Raw genomic sequence first — 19972 nt, forward strand, 5'->3', positions numbered from 1 at the left:
ATCACTGACACATGGTGGCCATGTTGATGCCATGTGATAGCCATCATGCAGCATGCCAGGGGTGCAAGCAATGTGTGTTTAGAGCCATTTCAATTTTCCTTGAGACTTTGCAGATGGAAATCACTATTTTTAATGTTCTTACACTGCTAACATTTCCTAGCTTCCCCGAGAACTGTGTTAGGCAAACCTCAGCAGAGCAGGAGCAAGACCACTTTCCTCTTGGGAGGTGTGGCTTGTGTGCAGGAGCCTGGCTGCTGTGATAACAGCCTTATCTCTGGGCTGCTCAGTGCCATCACCAACAAGAGGGCTGGGAAGCTCTGAAGGCTGCAGCATTTTGGTCTAAGATGACTTAAAATACACAGTACCATATAATATATTGCAATATCATAGGGCAGAGTGCTTTAAATGGGGGGTTTCTCACTTATCTTTTTAACAGCCTTAAAATGGGGTCTACAGCAGCTGTCTTTTGAGGCTACCCCACACTTTAAGGGTGTAATCAGTTCAAAATGCCTTAGGTTGGGCCTTTTGTGAGTTCAGACATCAACCAAGATGTGATTTGGTTTTGCCTGTAACTATTTGTAACCTCATAGAGAATTTTCTCCAGCAGAAAAATCTTTGTTACTATCTGACTGTATTTAATCAAGTAGTGGTAGTATGATGCACCAGCAGGTCACCCATTTGGTGTGTCTTCTACCAACCAAACAGTTTATCTATCCCAGAGCAGCAGGTAAGAAACATATGAGAAGCTTTTCCCACTTCTTTCCTCCAAAGCCTATAAGGCTGTGGGATCATTAGCTGGAGCAGAGGCACTTTGAGCTCCATGCTTCACCAGAGTGACTGATTGCAAGATCACAGCACCCAGAGGAGGTCACTGCTAAGGAAACCCAAGTGCTTTGATGAGGGTTAATGCATCATTTGAAAGGCAAATGAGTGGAAGTATTGTGTGCAGGGGAGGGCAGATTCTCTTATAATCAGCAATTATGAGCATCAGGATGCTCTGTTTACTATACTTGCACTAAATCTTCTTTTAAAAGCAATGAAAGATCTCGAATCAACATCAGTACGAATGGACTCGTGTCTCTTCCGTCTCGTGGGGGAAACAGACACTGCTTCTTCCTGAGAGAGCTGAAGTGTTGTGTAATGGAACTGCAGGTTTAGAGTGAAGCTTTGGGCCTGAAACAAGGAAAAAATTGTTGGCAAGAACTCCATTTGTTCAAGATGTTGACATGAGCTGGTGCAAGCACTAGAGGTGCTCCCTGATGTTACCGACTGCAGTTATGTTGGTTGTCAGCCAGGGCTGAATGTCGCTTTTCTCTCTGCTGTTGTCTTCGAGTGTGACTATTCCTTGATTATAGGAAGAAAAAAATTAATGATAACTGTTTCCAAATGTCACCTGCTCACAGGAACAAACTTGAAATGGTACTTGAAGTGGATTGTGGAGGCTCTCATTATACCCTTCTTCATGGATTAGTTAAAAATCACTAGCTGAGATTTTTTACCTTCCGCTGGAGAAAGAGTGAAGTGAGGGACAAGTGGGATTTAAGGAAAGCATTGGAGGAGAGTCAAAGTTTTCTTGTGTGAGACAAGAAGCTGCTGCAAGCGTTAACATGGCAGGAGAGGAGCAAAAAGGAATGGGAGCCTGAGCTTGAAGGAAGGAGTTAGAAGAGAAGAGATTTGAAGATCCTACATAGCCTAAAACCTTCACACAAAACTGAAGAAAAGATGCAGTCCTCAAGTTAGGGTAAGAACATTATCTCAGGACAGATTAATGCACGCTGGATTTTCTCTTGAGCTTAGGTGAGTTATGTATGTGAGAATATGAAAGCCCACACTTCAGCTGCTCTTCTAGAGAAGGCTTTGGCTACCTGGCACCTTGTGCACGCTCTCTGCTTCACTTTTTTTAAAAGTAAGGTTACAATATTTGGGCTCACAGTATTTTGGGGAGGAAGGGAGAGAGGCAGCCTTATATATGACAGACTTGGGCTTGGGGGTTTATTTTTCTCTGAAAAGTATTGTTTCACTTTTAGTAAGTGACTTCCAAATGGTGTACACAAAGCAAGGTGTTGCTGAAGGGATGGTGTGGCTGTCATAGGGAGATCCTAGGGGATGCTGAGTTTCTGGATCAGATGGGGGACCCATCGCTGCCCCATCCCACTGCAGGGAATCCCCCTGCCCTCAGGTTTGGAGAGAACAGTGTTTGTAATGATGTGAGTACCAGCAAACTGCCCTGTCCTCTCACTGTCTGAGGGAAGAGTGGTCATAACGTGATCACTGCTCTTTTGTTTAGATCTGCTAGTTTTGAATGCAATTGCCCTGCTTTTCAAATGCATGCTGATCACTGAGTGCAGAATTAGAATTTTATGGAATTTAAGAAGGCATTACAGAAATTCTCTCTGTTTTTCAATTTAAAGCTTATGAAAACAGATGAGGGCATCACTTTTGAGATAAGGTTTGAAGAACTCTCTGTCTCCTTGGAGCTGAATAGAGAGCTAGTGGGAAGATTAGAACAATAAGCTTGTTATATTATTAGTAGTGGGAGAATTTTAAACCCCATTTGTTCAATTATGGTCCCTTCAATATGCTTATTTAGGTTCTTGTAAATTGTAATCAGTAAATTAGACATGCTGCCCTCACAGCTCCAGGGTTAGCTTTCAGGGGACTTCCTACTTTTTTATTCTTTTTGGTTACTTTTAAATGTTGATAGTGAAATCAAGAAGGGAATTACTTGTTTGATATGCAAGGTTGGCTCTGTGTACTGGATGCTGCCTGCATTCTGATATCTATCATTACTCAGTGAAAAACTGGTTGTGATGCTGCAGCACTGCTGCCTGAGCACAGTAATCTCAGGAAAGGCTAAGGCTGTAACCCAGTTATGTGCCATGTGATACAAATGGTAGCTAAAGCCATTAAAATGAACCCAGGCTGATAAATGAGACCATTGTCGTCTTCAAAAGCCAGCATATGTTGCTTAATAGTTATCTGAGGCAATGCAAGAGGAATGTAAAATCTTCAGTATCACCTTCTATAGGCAAATATCTGTCGTCATTTTCTGTGGTGTTTTTTCCCCCCTTTCTTTTCGCTCTATTTTGCCTTGACAATTTTAATATTGAGCACTTGGTACTAAAAGCAATCCCCTGGCTGCGTCATCCAGAGCTGTTTCTTTTCCTCTTTTTACCGTTCTAGATGGACTCTAATTTGCATCATGCAGAGACACCATTTTCCAAAGAAACACCTCTTCTCTTTCAGCTCATTTAACTGGAGGTTTCAGCAGGTTTGGGAAATGAACTCCTCAGCCACTTGCAAGTGCCTTGTATCTCTTTGTAATTTCAAGAGCCGCTTACCTTCTTGAGAAGTGATGCCTGGCTTTTTTTTTTGTTTGCACGTAGATAAATAGTCTATTTGTTGCAATGCTAGATCATGCAAACTCTACTAGCCTGGCCATATTGTCCCCATTTATTTCTTTTATCTCTCTCTTTAATATAATAGGGGTAGTGGCTGAAGCAGGGAAACATATGTGGCAGCATAATAGTATATTGTTTGCAAGCACTTGTCTTCTGTTTCCAGGGTTTCTCTTTGCAATGTAATTGTCTGCTAGTATAACTGGGAAATATATTGCAGGAGCCATCACTAAAGCACGTACTTCTGCTTTTAGTTCATCTTACATCTGTATAGTGTCTTTAAGAGGATCTGGGTGCACCCTTAGCGGGTTAAATATTGTTGGTGAGGTATGTTTGCAGAAGTTGTGATTTGGGCATGTAGTCTCCGAGCGTGGAGGCAACTCTGTGTAGTGCCAAAAGGAGAAGCTCTGTGTCCTGTGTGTAATGCAACAACAACAGAATTACAATCGCCTTGTGTAAAGTGTCTGGTAATGAAGGCAGATAATGGAATTCTTTGCAAAAGCAGATGCTAACTGGCTCCCCAATGCTAGGCAGAGGACTGAAAAGTGATGCCAGCTGGAGAGGAGAGGGAAAAAATAAAAAACTGAGAAAGGCATTAAAAAGAAGATGCCATAGATGCACGTTTATTTAAGCAGTAAATACTTGTTTAAAATAATCTTATGAGATTCTTATTAAGAGGCAAGCTGAGAATGCAAGTCCAGTGTTAGAAGAAGTCAGCTGGATGCCCAGAGGATATTTGTATGCAGATTGGAGGAGTAACCGCTGGGAATAGAGCGTTACTATTTACACTGCAAGGCTGGCTCGTGAGGATAGCCCTTGAAAGTGTTTAATTGCAGGAGGTGGGGCATGTGAGAGCCAGAACCTTCTGTTGTTCAGGGAGCAGACAGCATGTCCTGCTCAGGGAGGATTGGTTTTAAAAGCAGGGGTGTCTCTGCTTGTCCCTATGTGCATGAACGTGTTCACACATGCTTGTGTCTTCTCCAGCAGAAATTGGTAATGGTGCTCTCCCGCCAGGCTGGAAGTGGTGCTCAGCATGTAGCATCTTCACTGTTTCCTCCACAGTCTCCCACTATTTTACTAATCCAGCCATTTCAATCATTTGCTTCATAAATGAATGTGATATTTTAATAAAGGACTTAGTCTACAGGGAGGTTTCCTTCTGTTCTAAGTATGAATTTGTTCAATCCAAAGCATGCAGCAGGGAAAATATTTTTGAAAAAAAAAAAAACAAACAACCAAACTGCACCAGCTCTAAACAAATAAGCAGCTTGATGGCCCATGGAGTTTGCCTCTGGGGTTTTTTTTGCCCATATCATATTTTCTTTGACCAAAGGATTGTTCCTACAGTGGGGCATTACTGGCTACACCTGGAGTACTGAGGTGGGCATTGGCTCACCAGGTATCCATTTCCTGGCAGACCAGAAACTTCAGTGGGGCTCTGTCTCATCCCAGGCAATTGCTGTAATGGCTAATTTTTAGAGGACTAAAATTTGCTTTTAGTTTCAGCCCAGCATGGAACAGGAATACACACGTACTTCTGAACAGCTAGCATTTTTCCCATGTGAGAAAACTCATTTTGGGCTGCTCCAGGAAAAGGAAACACCACAGAGTTCAGACTCACTGATAGGGGCAAGCTCAGCAGGCAGTTGTCTGCATATAGAGGCTACAGCAGTGTGTCCATGTGTACAGTGTCACAGAGCTGCCCATGCATCTCACTTGTTTCAGGGAGTTTTTACAGATAAGCAAGAAATTAATTTGGAAGCAGACTCTGGAGATGTGCAACATCATATCTGTACAGTGTGTTTAGCATTGCTCCTTCACTTCTTTTCTGTGCATCTAAGTACTCATTGCTAAAAACGTGCTTTAGACTTGTATTTTGCTTCTAGCAAATGAAAGTGAGATGTGTCATCCATGTAAAATGAGCAATGGAAGAAACAGTGGCACAGCAGTGATCAGTCACCACCAGCCCTCCAGAGCACTGATGCTTCGCTTTATGCACAAAAGCATAATCACTGAGAACTCCTCTTTCTGCTGATGACCTGTTCTTAATATTCTTATAGCAAACATACACTGCTGTTTCTTGCTGCTCTACAGTGAGTTGTTTGTTTGTGGTGGGCAGAAAATGTCCTAGAGTTCTTCAGCTCTGGACTTCACTTAATGGGAAAAGAGTGTTAAACCTTGGCGGTGTGAACAAAACACGTGTGGCTGCGTAGGTGCTTGCATCTGCTGTACTTCCAGAAGCACCATATTCAAGACCTCTCCTCACTGTTTTTCAGCAGGAGGTATCCTGCATACTAAGCAGGAAAAAAAAAAAGAAAAAAAAAATCCCCCACTTTCCAAATTCAAGTAGCAAATCACACCTCTAATTACATTTTGACCCCATTAGCTAAGGAATATATTCAAGCACTACACAGCTCCATGGATTACCATGTAATGCAGTTATGTGCATTTTTGGCATATAATTGATAGAAACAAGTGAGGTTTCTAATTTCTTCTGATAGTCTGATTTTGTGCAGACCTCTGTAGGGCTTTACAGCTTTCCAGGGATAACATCTCACTCTTAATATACACCCCTAGGATTTTAGGCTCAGACTCCAGGCCACTGGGGATTTTGAGTGTGGCAGGAGAACACTGGCCTGTAAATGCAACAACAGGAAAGCTGGTTTTTGTCTATGTTGCTGTGTCAGGGATTGGGGACAGGAGAGTGCTCCACATATTCTAGTCGTCTCTGATGAAGCAAAAGGGGCTGCTGCAGCTAGTAGATTGCTGTAGAAGGACCCTTGGAGAGGAAAGCCATCTAAGTGGACCCAAGTTCAGCTGAATCACCCAGGCAGCCTGCACAGGAACTGTGGAAGGAACACTTCTACTTTACTGTCTGACTTCTCAGCAGTTTTTTTTCTTCACTTTTATTCACTTCCTTCTCACCTTCCTCTCAGCTCTTTCCCCTCTTCCCTGTTGTCATGGGAACATTCACTAGAGTGGTTAAAATCATACTACTGAAATATGCTTCCCAGTGGAATGGTAGTAGCTAATATTGATCTAGGTACTGCTGCTGACTCAGGGATATAGTTGAACATAAAATATCTCTTATTTCTCTTCTTAATGCATAATGCAGCAGTTTCCTTCACCTTGGGCTGTGTACTAAAGGTGACATCCAGTGACAGAAAACTTTGACTTGCTTTTTAATGCATGGCCCAGCTGAAGCATTTGATGCAGGTGGTGTTACAAAGCTGTCTTTAAAATGACAAATAGGAAAAAAAGTAGTTCTCGATATTTGTATGCCGGTGGTGAAAAGGCATTCAGATTAAACTGTCAGCATCCACAGACGTGCAATGTGCTCCAAATAACTTTGTAAGGATATTGCACCCTGCCACAGAAATGTAGATGAAAAACAAATAACTACTTTAATATCAAGTGAGGCTGCATTTAAAACGGTAATAATTTATATCCATTGTCACTGACATCTGCTTTGAGTAATCCATCTGCACAGTAGCACATAATGTTAAGCAGAGCATGGTGAGCATTTTCTGGAGTCACTGGGAAGAAGCAAAAGTCAAAAGATTCTACCTGGAGATGTGAATTTGCAGTGTGCTAGCAATGTAAGCATTACAGTTTCCCACAGTGGTTAATGAACCAGCTCTAACTTCATGAGAGTTTCCTGAAATAGATAGTTTATGGAAGATAAGATTGAGGTGCCTCCAGATTTCCCTTATTTACTCTCCTTTAAAAAAAAAAAAATAAAAAGAAGAAGAAAAAAGAAAAATCAGTTTAGAACCAGCCTGTTGTGCAAATAATTGAAATCATGCAGATTTCATGTGAAAAGTATTTGCAGCTGCTGCTGCATTTTGCTGTGTGAGTGACAGAGGCACTCCAGTCTGTGCTGGAAAGCCCTCTGTTAACAAAGAGTAAATGCTGAGAAACGATCCCTTTTTAGTGCATTCCTGTGTGTTCTTGAACATCTTGCATGTAAGTTACTTTGTGTTATAACTCCACGTTATGTTTCTTGATCTTTCCAGAAAAAATCAGGCAAAGATATGCAGATCTACCTGGAGAGTTGCACATTATTGAGCTTGAGAAAGACAAAAATGGGCTGGGACTGAGCCTTGCTGGCAACAAGGACCGGTCTCGTATGAGCATCTTTGTAGTTGGTATCAATCCAGATGGACCTGCGGGACGAGATGGAAGGATGCATATTGGTGATGAACTTCTAGAGGTAAGGTAGCTACTAAGCAGGATTCATATGGAGAGAGGGAGAGGCATATGTGAAGCTATCATTTAAACCTTAAATAAAGCCCACAAATGGAATTAGGTGGCTGAGGCGAGGAGCTGCACTGATTTATGCCAACTGAGAACTTGGCCTTTGGCAGGTAAATGTGTTTTCAGTGAAACAAAAATCATTGGCCTGTGAAAACTAATGTCTTGTGAGTGAAGTCTGTGCTCTCAGCATGTTCACAAGCTATGGTTGGGAGGGACTGTTGAAAGGCAGGAAGGGGACTGTAAATCTATCCTCATAGTGCATATGTGGTTTTACAGGGAAATTCACACCTGACATTGAAAAAAAACAAACCCAAACCCCCTCTAAGTCACCATATGTGTTTTTACAGATGACAGAGACATTCCCCATCCTGAAAATAAATTTCATGCTGTAATCTGTTTTCATCTGTTGCAACTTCAAATACTTATTTTCTTTAGTTGTGTCTGCCACGAGTTCACCCACGAGGCAAGAGAGCTCATTAGCAAGCAGAGTATTTTGTCTTCACTTTTTCCCTATCTCCTTGCTTCACCTTCTGATTGAAAACACAGATTTTCTACACTTCATCTGATTTTTGGCTGTTGCAAAATGACACTTTGCTATACCTGCAGAGGTTCCCCATCTCATGATTGCTTCAGCAGTTTGAAAAATTAGGCATCCCTGGGGATCTTCCCTTCAGAGAGAAACTTTTGCTGAAGAGCAGGTATATGCTGACCTACTGCTCTCCATGGGTGGTGATTTTTTTGATCTTGCAGCAACTCTTTGTGCCATCAAAGAACCACCTATTTTTTCCTCACATTTCTTGACTTCAGAAAGAGCAATTTGACTGTCTGGGGATACCTTGGGAGTACTCGGAGTTGTCTAAGCATTTGTCATTGTATAACAGTTCTGTAATTATGGGGTTTCAATACACATAGTACAAAAAAGACTTGTTTAATAATAACACTGTCAGAAGTTTGTTATTTTATTTTTACATGTGATAAATGCTATGAAGGCCTATTCAGTGCTGGAATAGGGTAGGAAAATAACATTCTCCTTCAAATGCATGTTTTTTCTGTCCCTGGCACCACATTTTAACAGTAAAAACAAAACAAAAATCAAAACCAAACCACAAACCTCCACTATGGGAATAAGCTGAGGGAAATGGGGTTCTTTAGCCTACAGAAGGGAAGACTCCAGGGGGACCCTAGAGCTGCCTTCCAATACCTCAAGGGATCCTGTAGAGGGACTTTTCTTAAGCGTGTCCAGCAATGGGACAGGGGTAAATGGTTTGAAGCTGAGGGAGAGTAGGTTTAGACTGGAACTTAGGAAGTTCTTCAGTATGAGTGTGGTGAGACTCTGGGATAGGTTGCCCAGGGAGATTGTGAATGCCTCCTCCCTGGGGGTGTTTAAGGCCAGGTTGAATGAGGCCTTGAGCAGTTGAGTGTAGTTGAGAGACAGGGAGGTTGGAGTAGATGGTCTCTGAAGTCCCTTCCAACCTGAGCCATTCTATGATTCTATGAATTTTGGCTTTACTAGTTGGGAAGGACTCATGGTACTGTTTTCCTCTGTATATCTCATAGAGCAGGTAGTTAGAATCATAGAATTGTTTTGGTTGTTAAAGACCTCTAACACTAGAGGTCTAGCTCCTGCTAGAGGAGAGGTAGAACATTTTACGTTGAACTTTCCCATAAAGAAGGATCTGTTAAATTTTTTTTAGATCTCAGTAGTTATTTTTTTGCAGTGCTTATTTAATATTAGGTATTATTAGAAGTACTTAAAAGATGTACCATCTGAGGTTCATCGCATATATCTCAAGGCTTGAGATTTTGTTGTAAGTAGCATTTTCCAAAGTGGTGGTGTTGCCTTAATTCCTCTCCCTGTCAAGCTGAAGATAAAATGATTTGTTGTGTTGGGGTTTTTTTCTTCAGAGGAATGAAAGTGTTCATCATCTCAAAAGTCCCAGACTCCAAATAAACTCAACTTCCAAGGGGCTTTTTAGTAACTACCTCTCTTGTTTACCTTTGCAACCAAATTAAAAGGTGTGTAACCAGTGCCATTACTTCTGTGAAAGGATGTGGTGACCTCATTCTGGTCCCCAGTGAGTGTGTATCCAGTGTCAAAACATCCTGTATTACAGAGAAATGGGTTGTGCATTAGTCATGTTCAGACCAGTGGTCAGTTATTCACTGCTCTGTTTTTTTGTGCTTTAAAAGCATTTTATTGTTATGAGAAGAGCATTGAAATGGAACTAATGGACATTTACATTGGCAGGTTGTATTCAATTACTATTTCAGTAACCATGAGGAATTCTCATACCCAAGAAGTATACAGATCAGCAAGGTAGGAATGGTTGGACCTGGAAGGGACTTCTGGAGGTCATCTGGACCAACCCCTCTTGCTCAGGCAGGGCCATCCTCAAGCTAGTTGCTCATGGCTGCGTCCAGATGGCTTTTGAATATCTCCAGTATTATTTTGTGCTTCTTCCATGCCAGTGATGCAGAGGTCAAGGTGGTCACCTGGCTTTACTTACTGTGTCTTTTACAACAAAATAAGTTAAAAGAGCATTAATGACAAAGCCAAATGTTCAGAAGTGAGGAAATTACAGAATCCAGGTTGTTTTGTTTTTTTCCACTAAAAGATATAAAATTCAAGGGTGTGAATATGGTTGTCAGTTGCAGAAGTGTTTTATCTCACCCATGTTATCCTTCCTTCATTCAGAGACCTGGATGGACAATCTTTACTGATGAAGCAACTTAACTTCTCTTCTTTTTATATCAGCTTTTAAAATGTTCTGCCTGCAGACTGAGCTGCTGGCCCTTGCCCTCTGGTCAAATATATAGTTAGTCCACAGGAAAAACCCTATTGGACTTTGCAGCCACTTCGTCATAAGCCTTAGAGGTCATTTTCCCCATGATCAATCACTGCAGGTTAGAGTTGGAGATACAGAGATAGAGAGGGAGAGATGCAAGCTCCTCATTTTTGTTCTGAACTAGGATTTGACTGGATTTGATTGAAAGAGGTGGGAGGCTGCCTCAGCTCCTTATTCATAAAATCATTTGTTACTGAATTAATTAAATACCATTTCACTTTTAGCTTCTGCAGACAACTGTAATCTTTTGGAGGACATGGTGCTGGCTTCTTTTTAAAGTCAGTCCAGCCTGTGTACACTGAGAGAAATGCAGGTCACATAAAAAATTATGTGATATCATTATTTTTTAAATGCATTTTCTGTGATGTATTTTATATGAGTATGTTGCTGGAGAAAACAACTTTTGAAGGGAGATGGTCCTTTCATCCAACTTTCACACTTGGTGGAAAATTTACTTGTGTCTGAATTTGGTCCCTGTGCAAAAGAATGTATTTTTCACATGAGGCAAGTTCTGCTTTTTTTTGTTCCTTTTCCAAGCACGGAAGCCATCTGTGGTGCTCCTGCCTCGCACTCTTGCTGTTTTAGTGCAGCTGTCTGCACTGCTTCATATCTTATTAGTTTGAGCTTAGTCCTGCAGCTGATTGTGCCCAGCATGGCTCACAGCAGGTTCCCAAGGTGCTGTACCTGTGCTGTTCAGCCCTACTGCTCATGGGCTCTGCATGAGTCTGTCCTCTTGGTAGGTTTTATTCACGCTGAATAATCCACCTTGTTATTATTATTATCATCTCTCCATAAGAGAGTCAACATTCTATTAATAAACCAAGCTGTTCAGAGCCCTGTTATACTAAATTACTGATGTTGGGATTTTCTGCCATCTCCCTGTCCCTGCTTATCTTGTGGAATATAGGACTGGAGGTAGAGGGAAACTTCTTTGGATGTTTTGGTCTAGGAGGCCACAGCATTTCTTGAGAGTGAGAACCACTCTCGGTCATCAAAATGGCTGTTCAAGTTTGCCTGTCGTTCATTCTGGACTGTTGCATGGGAAGGAATTCTTTTTTCTTCTTTTTCTTGATGTCATTTTGGACATAGCTCAAAGCCAGAGGGCTTTTGTGCTAAATATCCTTTCAGAATTATTTAGGTTGGAAGAGACCTCTAAAATTGTTAGTCCACCTGTTAACCCAGCACTACCAAGTCGCCAATAAACCATGTCCCTCAGCACCACACCTACAAGTATTTTAAATCCCTCCAGGGATGGAGACTTCAGCACTTCCCTGGGCAGCCTGTTCCAGGGCTCAACAAACCTTTCAGAGAAGAATTATAGAATGCTAGGGGTTGGAAGGGACCTCCACAAATCATCGAGTTCAACCACCTTGCAAAGCAGGATTACTTAGGGCAGGTTGCACAGGAACACATCTAGATGGGTTTTGAAGATCTCCAGAGAAGGAGACTCCACAACTTCTCTGGGCAGCCTGTTTCAGAGCTCCATCTCCCTCACAGAAAAAATATCTTTTTCTCTTGTTGACATGGAATTTCCTGTCCTATTGGCTGAAAAGAGACTGGCTTCGTCCTCCTGGCAGTCACCCTTCAGATATTTGTAGACTAAACAGGCCCAAGTTTCTCAGTCTTTGATTGCTAATTTCTGTTACTCTTAGCTTTATAACTTTGGGCATTAGGAAAAAACTCTTCACAATGAGGGTAGGGAAATACGGCAAGAGATTGCCCAGGGAGGTGGTGGAGGCCCCATCCCTGCAGATATTCAAAGTTATTCTTGATAGGGCCCTGTGTAACGTAATCTAGATAAAAATGTCCCAGCTCACTGCAGGGGGGCTGGCCAAGATGGCCTTTGAGGGCCCCTTCCAACCTGATGCATTCTATGATTCTCTTCTTTAATAGTAAGATAGATACAGTGGCATTTTGCCCAAGTAAATTACACAGCCAAAATCACAATGGCACTTCTGTTTTAGAGTGGGGGGGACTGGCATTTTATTCTTAGTTGATTTGTTGTGTGATTGCTAATTTTTTCCTGTGCCAAGAGAGTTACTTTGCATTAGGCAAGTGGCACTGTCCCTCAAGAGGAACAGTACTTGAATGTAGAAAGTCAGGGCCTAACATGAGAAAAGTCATCCTAAATGATTAATTCTAATGATGATTTTTTTATTTTACTTGGAAGAGTCATCTCGAATGAGGAACTCATGGTGTTCCTTTATTTTATTCCAATTTAAACCAAATAGCTGTGCTTCTGTTCTTTTCAGATGCGTTTACTGAAGGTAACATTGAGGGATAGTGTCCTTTTGTTTTTTTTCCAGGAGGATGCAAATACTTATGTACTCTGTGTGCAGGTTACCAGTTCAGGTTAGTGTTGGGTGGTGATTTTTAAAGCTGCAAACGAGGTAAAGCTACGAACCCAAAGGTGGTTGTACACGAGGGCACAGGCAGTCTGCGGTTTACTGTCATCCTATTTCCCTTCCCACACTCTCTAGGTAGGGAACCACAAGGCTCAGCTGCCAACCAAGCCAACAGCAAAGCTCAGTTACAAGGCAGGGCAGGAGATTTTTCCATCTTTATGGAGTTTATTGTCTGCTGATCGTTGTAGATGATACACATGTTTGAACATGTGCCAGGCAAGAAATTTGGTGAGGAGAGAAGTATGCACATTCTAATTAATTATTTTTTCTTTCCAGTATTTTCCTTATGCTTTATTATTTGGGGTTTGGTGTATTTTATGGGGTTTCAGTCTGTATAATTTGACTGATCAAAAAGGTCTTGAAACTTTTCCCATTGTTTTAGAAAGTCTGTTTGTATCTGGAAACGCTACAATTTCTGTGGCTAGAAGGAACTTAATGCAAAGATATATTTACTATAGAAAGCTGTGCCAGTTCTTTTACTAGCTTTGGGGTATCATTTAACTTGATTTTCATAAAAATCAGATGATACTAATTTTATGGATTTGGAAATCTACATAGTATTTGGAACTCCACTACCACATAGTTAAAAAAAAAATATATCCATATCTAATGTTTCTCTTCAGCAAATTAAAGTTTGAGAAGCAAACAGTCCTTTACCTTTTTTGGTTTTTTTTCTCCTGCTCTTAAGAGCTCAGATTTCAATGAGTTTGTACTTTCTGCTACTTTAATATATTAAACTGTAAACCAAAACTTGTGTAGGTGAAGGCAGCAGTACATTGGGGATAGGTGATAAAATCAGTGTAGGTTTATGTACGAGATTAAACTGAAGCGTGCTGACCTGACCTCATACCTGTAGCATGTTTTTTATCTTTCTCTGTTCTCTGGCCAAGAAATTATGTAAACAGACATTTAGAGAAGAGTTAAGGTTGATTTAGAGCAGTTTGTTTATTTTTTTGCTTAATCAAAGTGTTGATTTTTCTTTTCTAATCTCTAATGGGGAAAAAAGAAAAAAAAATAAAAATCTAACCAAACCCTTAAGCACAGATTTATGGAGTTTGACTCCTGGAGTATTTTTTGGTTAATCTGACATTTCATTTATCTAATTTGAAAGATTATTAAATGGTGTTACTTAGGAAATCCTGCACGTTCTCTTCTAATATTTTTTTTTGTTTTATTTAAGTAGGCTTTTGTGCTTTACTCATCCCTGTGGTATCTGAAGTTAAGAGACCATTAATTTGCTTTGCAAAATAAAGAGACTTTTTTTTTTAAACAAAAAGAAAGATTAATACTGGCTGTAGTAACTATGTGGGACAGTCCAAAACCTTGTGGAGATATATTACTTTGATTATCCTTTCATTTTGGTGTAATTAAATAATTATAACTTACAGACCCAGCTCACAGCTAATTACATTTTGGACTGCTTGATCTGTCTAGTGAATAGGATTAATTTAGCCAGAGTAAAGACTATAAATTTTAATCTAAGAAGTCTGCTGTTTAGAAAAATTGATGTTAATTTAACTAAATCCAAACAATTTGTAAAGCATACAGTATTCCCAGGGAATCATTCATTTTCAAACTTAGAGAAATTAAGTCAACAAACTTGCTGAAAGTTTCAAGTCCAGCTTGAAGCCAGAATGCAGCTGAGCATTCATTTTTGCCACTGGATTTTTAAATCATAAAAGCATAGAATTGTCAAGGTTGGAAGAGACCTTTGAATCATCAAGTCCAACTGCTCATCTAGAACTCACTATTCCACCACTATTGCTAAGCCACTGCCACTAAATGTACCTTAGATTAACAACGTGTGTCTAGGAATGTTGCTTCTTGCCTAACTTTGCAACCAGGCAGCAACAATTGGTGTAATCATAGAACTATTTGAGTTGGAAGGGACCTTAAAGATTATCTGGTTCCACTCCCCTACCATGGGCAGGGACACCTTCCTCTAGATCAGGTTGCTTGAAGCTTCATCCAACCTGGCTTTGAGGAGGCGCTTGCTTAGTACTGGCCATTTTGCACCAACTCAGACTCGTTTAGACCCTTTCTTGGCTCCATGTTCAGTAAGCACCTTGGTAGGTAAATGGTTTGCACTTTGATCTGTGTGAATAATCAAGTTTCCAAGGGTTGTATTCTTGTCCTTGCATTGTCTTTATTTAACTGATGAACTTAGATGTTGTTTTGACCTCTTTTAAAAAAGACAGGAGTATTGTGAAGTTGCCAATATGACCAAATAGTATTACAGAATCATAGAGCTGTTTTACTTGGAAAAGACCTCTAAGATCTTCAAGTCCAACCATCAACCCAGCACCACCATGGCCATTAAACCATATTCAAAGTGCCAAGTCTGCACAATTTTCTAACACCTCCAGGGATGGTTACTCCACCACCTCTGTGGGCAGCCTATATCAGAATAACATGATGCAAGACTAAAACTTGTCCAGTTTCTTGCTTGAATGAAAAAAAATCTTCCTAGAGCACAAACCCAAAATCCAATACAAACATTTTCAGCAACCAAAACTCTTATAATCCCTAGTAAGTTGTTCCTGGTCTCCATTATCATAGTTTTAAAATGGATTGATATTTTAAAGGTGAATGCAAGTATTATGTTGCGAATTACAAGTGGGAGGAAGAAAATTGCAGTACTGAAACAAAGCTGGCTGCTTCCTTTGGAAGGGTGCATGAGCACTCCAACTCCATTAATCTAATCAAGATGCTTGGAGTGAGAATTTTGACAGAGTTAAATACCAGATCATTCTGCATGCTTGGAAGCCTCCAATGCTTTCTTAGATAGATGGCAAGACTCAGGACAACCTGATCCATGAACCTGAACTGACATCATGACTTTGAATACTATTAATTTCAAATTTCCCCTGTCCCACCCCCCCAGTCTTTAAAGTTTTGCCTTCTTTTATGGCCAAACCTCAGGATGCAAAATGTAGCTTTGAATTAGTTTGTGTCTTAAGTTTTCACGTGTTTGAGCATAGGTAAATAATTGTTCTTCCACAGATCATTGTTCTTTTGATGTTTATTCCAGTCTAAATTGTCAGAGCTGAAGGAAGAGACCTGTGGTAGTTCTGCTCCCTGATGTCAGGGGAAGATGCTTTCCTTCGCCACCTTGCTGAGTGTGCACTTCAGTTTAGTTGTAAATCTGAAAATTATCAGGGTCCAACTAAGAAACTGCTCAGGGGGGTTGTTAATCTTCTTGACATAGTAGATTTATTTTTTTTTTCTCCATCGTACTCAGCTCAGGTTTTACTTGCTTTAAATTTATTGTGATGTTCATATCTACCTTCTGTTTGGCATAGGATCTGCATGATTATAGCTTGTGTAATGCTTGATGTGAAAGATGAACATTCTTCCTCTTAAAGGGGATCTGAAGCCTAAGAAACTCAGGGCATTGAGGGCAGGCTGAAGTGGGGGAAGGTGTCAAACATGAGCCCTGCCTGTGAAATGAATGAAATGCTTTAAATATTCCATTTGTACACCACTGGTTATTTTTGTGGTATGATGCTGAGTATGCTTTTGCTTGGCTTGGAGCTGCTATACTTGTCTCAGAGGTATTGTCCTTGTTGAAGTCCTACTCGCTGGGAGACAGTAGGCATCTTACTTTCTTCAAACTGGGAGAAGAATTCTAGTTGTAGACTAACTCATACCCTCCCCTGGAGGTAGCTGGCTGAGAGGAGGTTTGACAGCCTTGGGCAAACCAAGGTCAAGCTGAGGAACACCCATCTTTTATCATACAATGTCTTTCTGCAGCACAGCTGTGCCTGAAAGAGAGTCTTGGTATCTAAGCTCTGGAAGTAGTTCTCTCTACAACTACCTGAAAGGTGGTTGTAGCCAGGAAGGGGTTGGTCTCTTCTCTCTAGCAACCAGCACCAGAACAAGGGGACACAGTCTCAAGCGGCGCCAGGGGAAGTTTAGGCTCGAGGTGACAAGAAAGTTCTTCAGGGAGAGAGTCATTCGTCATTGGAATGTGCTGTCCAGGGAGGTGGTGGAGTCACCATCCCTGGAGGTGTTCAAGAGGGGATTGGATGTGACACTTGTTGCCATGGTCTAGTCATGAGGTCTGTGTTGACAGGTTGGACTCGATGATCTTTGAGGTCTCTTCCAACCTTTGTGATACTGTAAATTTTTGTCTCTAAACACTGCATAGGCAGGTGTATCTATCAATGCAACATTGATATTCCTTTCTGTAAGAATCTCTAAAGCCTAGGTGATTTATGTTTTTTAGACTGCATTTTCTTTCACTCTAATCTCTTTATCCCACAGTAAATTTGGAGGTCTTGATCGTGGAAATAAAAACCATGCATAGTTCTCCACTTATATGAAAATATTTGTTTCCTTTTAACAGATAAACAATCAGATATTGTATGGAAGGAGTCATCAGAATGCTTCTGCAATCATTAAGACTGCCCCATCAAAGGTCAAACTAGTCTTCATACGGTAAGAACAATTCTCATCCCACCATTTGTTTTGCACTTCTGCCTCTTACAGTATATACTCAGTATACAGTATAAACCATTGCTCTCTACAACTGCCTGAAGGGTGGATGTAGCTAGGAAGGGGCTGGTCTCTTCACACAGGCAACCAGCACCAGAACAAGGGGACACAGTCTCAAGCTGCGCCAGGGGAAGTTTAGGCTCGAGGTGAGGAGAAAGTTCTTCAGGGAGAAAGTCATTTTGTCATTGGAATCTGTTGCCCAGGGAGGTGGTGGAGTCACCATCCCTGGAGGTGTTCAAGTGGGGATTGGACGTGGCACTTGGTGCCATGAGGTCTGTGGAGTCATGAGGTCTGTGGTGACATGTTGGACTCGATGATCTTTGAGGTCTCTTCCAACCTTAGTGATACTGTCTGAAAATGCTCAGCTTGCTCAGTTCTCTTGGAAGTGAAACAAACCTTTTTCTTGACTGTTCTTCTCAGGACAGTTGAAAAGTTCTCCTTAAAAATGCTGGGGAGAAAAAAATATCTGCAGTAATAGAATGCTGAATGTGTGCTGAAAACCTGAGCTGTCCTGCTCCTTCTCCTATGACTTACTAAAGTGTTTTTGGTTGGTTCTGCCAGCTCAGTGGCAGTGTGGGCAGCTTGCTTTACCTGGACTGCCAAGAGAAAGTGAAAATGGTGCAGAGGCTTGAGGCTGGAGAAGGAGCTGCTGTGAGAGGAGTAGGCAAGGGTAGATGGAGTACATGGAGCATGGACTGGATGGTTGTGGGAAAGATACCTTTGTATGGACATCAAAAGAGGATTTAAAAAGTGATCTAGGGCTGATCAGGGGGAACCTGACCTCGGTGTGGAGCACTGATACGGCTTTTATAGGAAGGAATATGCTAAAACAACCTCTCACCTGCATAATTACATGTGGGCACCTTTTCTTTTACTCCAAGCATGAAAACTTTTCCTATGTGAATTGGTAACAACTTTGTGCATTCACTCTGTAGTTTAGGAAGTGTTACCCTTATGACCTTGGCAGGAGAGCTGGGAAGAAGCTGCCTCTTTCCCAGAACTCACACATGCTTTAATATATTGCTACTTCGTAAATGTAGCTATTCCAGCTGTGACTTTCATTCCATGCCATTTTATAATGTAGTCTTCCCTCCAAAATATACATCATACTTGATATTGGTTTATATTCTTTGTGCACACACAACTTACCTGTGAACAGTGTAATAATCTGTGGGTGAATGCATATAAATGTGTACATTTACTTGCATGGTTCTGTCTGGTACAGCATACACAGAGATGATGGAAGAGCAGCATTAGCACTGTGAAGAATGAGTTGCTATACTTGGCAGAACAGAGGATCCAGAGGAGATTAATGATCTTGCCTGCAGCTCCCGTGTTACTTTCCCCAGCTATTGAAAATTAAACGTCATGTACAACAACTCACTCACCATTACCTAATTGCATGTGGAAAATGTGACTGGTTGGAAGCTCTGGAGGCAGAACCACAGCTTATGAAACCAAAAGCCAGGCTGGGTTTGGTGGTGTCAGGCAGCAAGGAGAGTGCAGGCTCGTTGCAGCCTGCCCTGTGGCACTGAGCACCACGGCTGGCTGCAAAGCTCCTTGTTCTGCAGAGCTGTGATGAAGGGTGTGTGGGAGCTCCAGTCACCTGGGGTTTGGAAATCCTTAGCATGTCATTTTTTTTTTATTTTTTAATTGTCTCTAACACATAAAGGCCATCTGAGCTCTTATTTCAGGGTAATCCTTGGTATCAACACAGCCTGGGGGATGAAGGGCTGGAGAGTGGCCCTGCAGAAAAGGACTTGAGAGTGAAAAGCCAGACATGAGCCAGCACTGTGCACTCACAGGCTGGAAGACAGCTGTCCTGGGCTGATTCCCATCAGCGTGAGCATCAGCTGCAGTGCCAAGTCTGACTCTGGAGGCCTCAGTACAGGGGAGACATGGACAGGCTGAGAGAGTTGGGGTTGTTCAGCCTGGAGATGAGAAGGCTCTAAGGAAACCTTCTAGTAGCCTTTTCAGTACTTACAGGGGCTTATAAGAATTTTTTTTTTTGCAGTGAGGGTGGTAAGACTCTGGCCCAGGTTGAGGTGGTAGATACCCCCATCCCTGGACCCATTCCAGATCAGGTTGGACAGGACTCTGAACAACCTGCTCTAGTTGAAGGTGTCTGGGCTGACCGCAGTGAGGTTGGTCTAGATTACTCTTTAAGGTCCTTTCCAACCCAAAAGATTCTATGATAACTCCTCTTTTTGGATCATCTGTGTAGAAGTGGATTTTGAGGCACAATTTCTCTTCATGATCATGAACAATAGATATTGGGAAAACTACTGGATAATTCTTGTTTCTCTCTAGTGTTTAAAAAGAAGGAAAAAAAAAAAGTTTATATGTTTAAATGCTGCTGCTGAGATTGAAAACTTTATCTTCAGATTTCCCAAGAGCACACATCTTGTCACTGCTCTCAACCTTGCATTAGAGTACCCTCACAGCTGATGTGTCTGATGGCTTGACCTGGGGCAGCCATTTGAGCAGCAATGCAAAGAAATTCTCCCACTGAGAGAATGTCATTAGGAACTGGAGCACTGCCTCTAACTTGGGAAGAAAACCAGCATCA

At 41.4% G+C, this 19972-nt stretch overlaps 1 protein-coding gene across 7 annotated transcripts in view; it reads left to right on the plus strand.

Moving 5' to 3' along the window:
* Positions 1-19972, plus strand: part of PATJ (PATJ crumbs cell polarity complex component) — a 169536-nt gene that overhangs the window by 90846 nt on the left and 58718 nt on the right. For all 7 annotated transcript variants that reach the window (XM_068140752.1, XM_068140751.1, XM_068140754.1 and 4 more), the window contains 2 exons: positions 7415-7611; positions 17255-17346. In XM_068140752.1, coding sequence (XP_067996853.1) covers positions 7415-7611; positions 17255-17346 — 289 coding nt within the window. The remainder of the gene's footprint in view (positions 1-7414; positions 7612-17254; positions 17347-19972) is intronic.

The sequence above is a fragment of the Melanerpes formicivorus genome, unplaced genomic scaffold (genome assembly GCF_026170545.1).
Source record: "Melanerpes formicivorus ecotype bairdi unplaced genomic scaffold, bMelFor1.0.p_v2 SCAF_7, whole genome shotgun sequence".
In the NCBI taxonomy this organism is placed as follows: domain Eukaryota; kingdom Metazoa; phylum Chordata; class Aves; order Piciformes; family Picidae; genus Melanerpes; species Melanerpes formicivorus.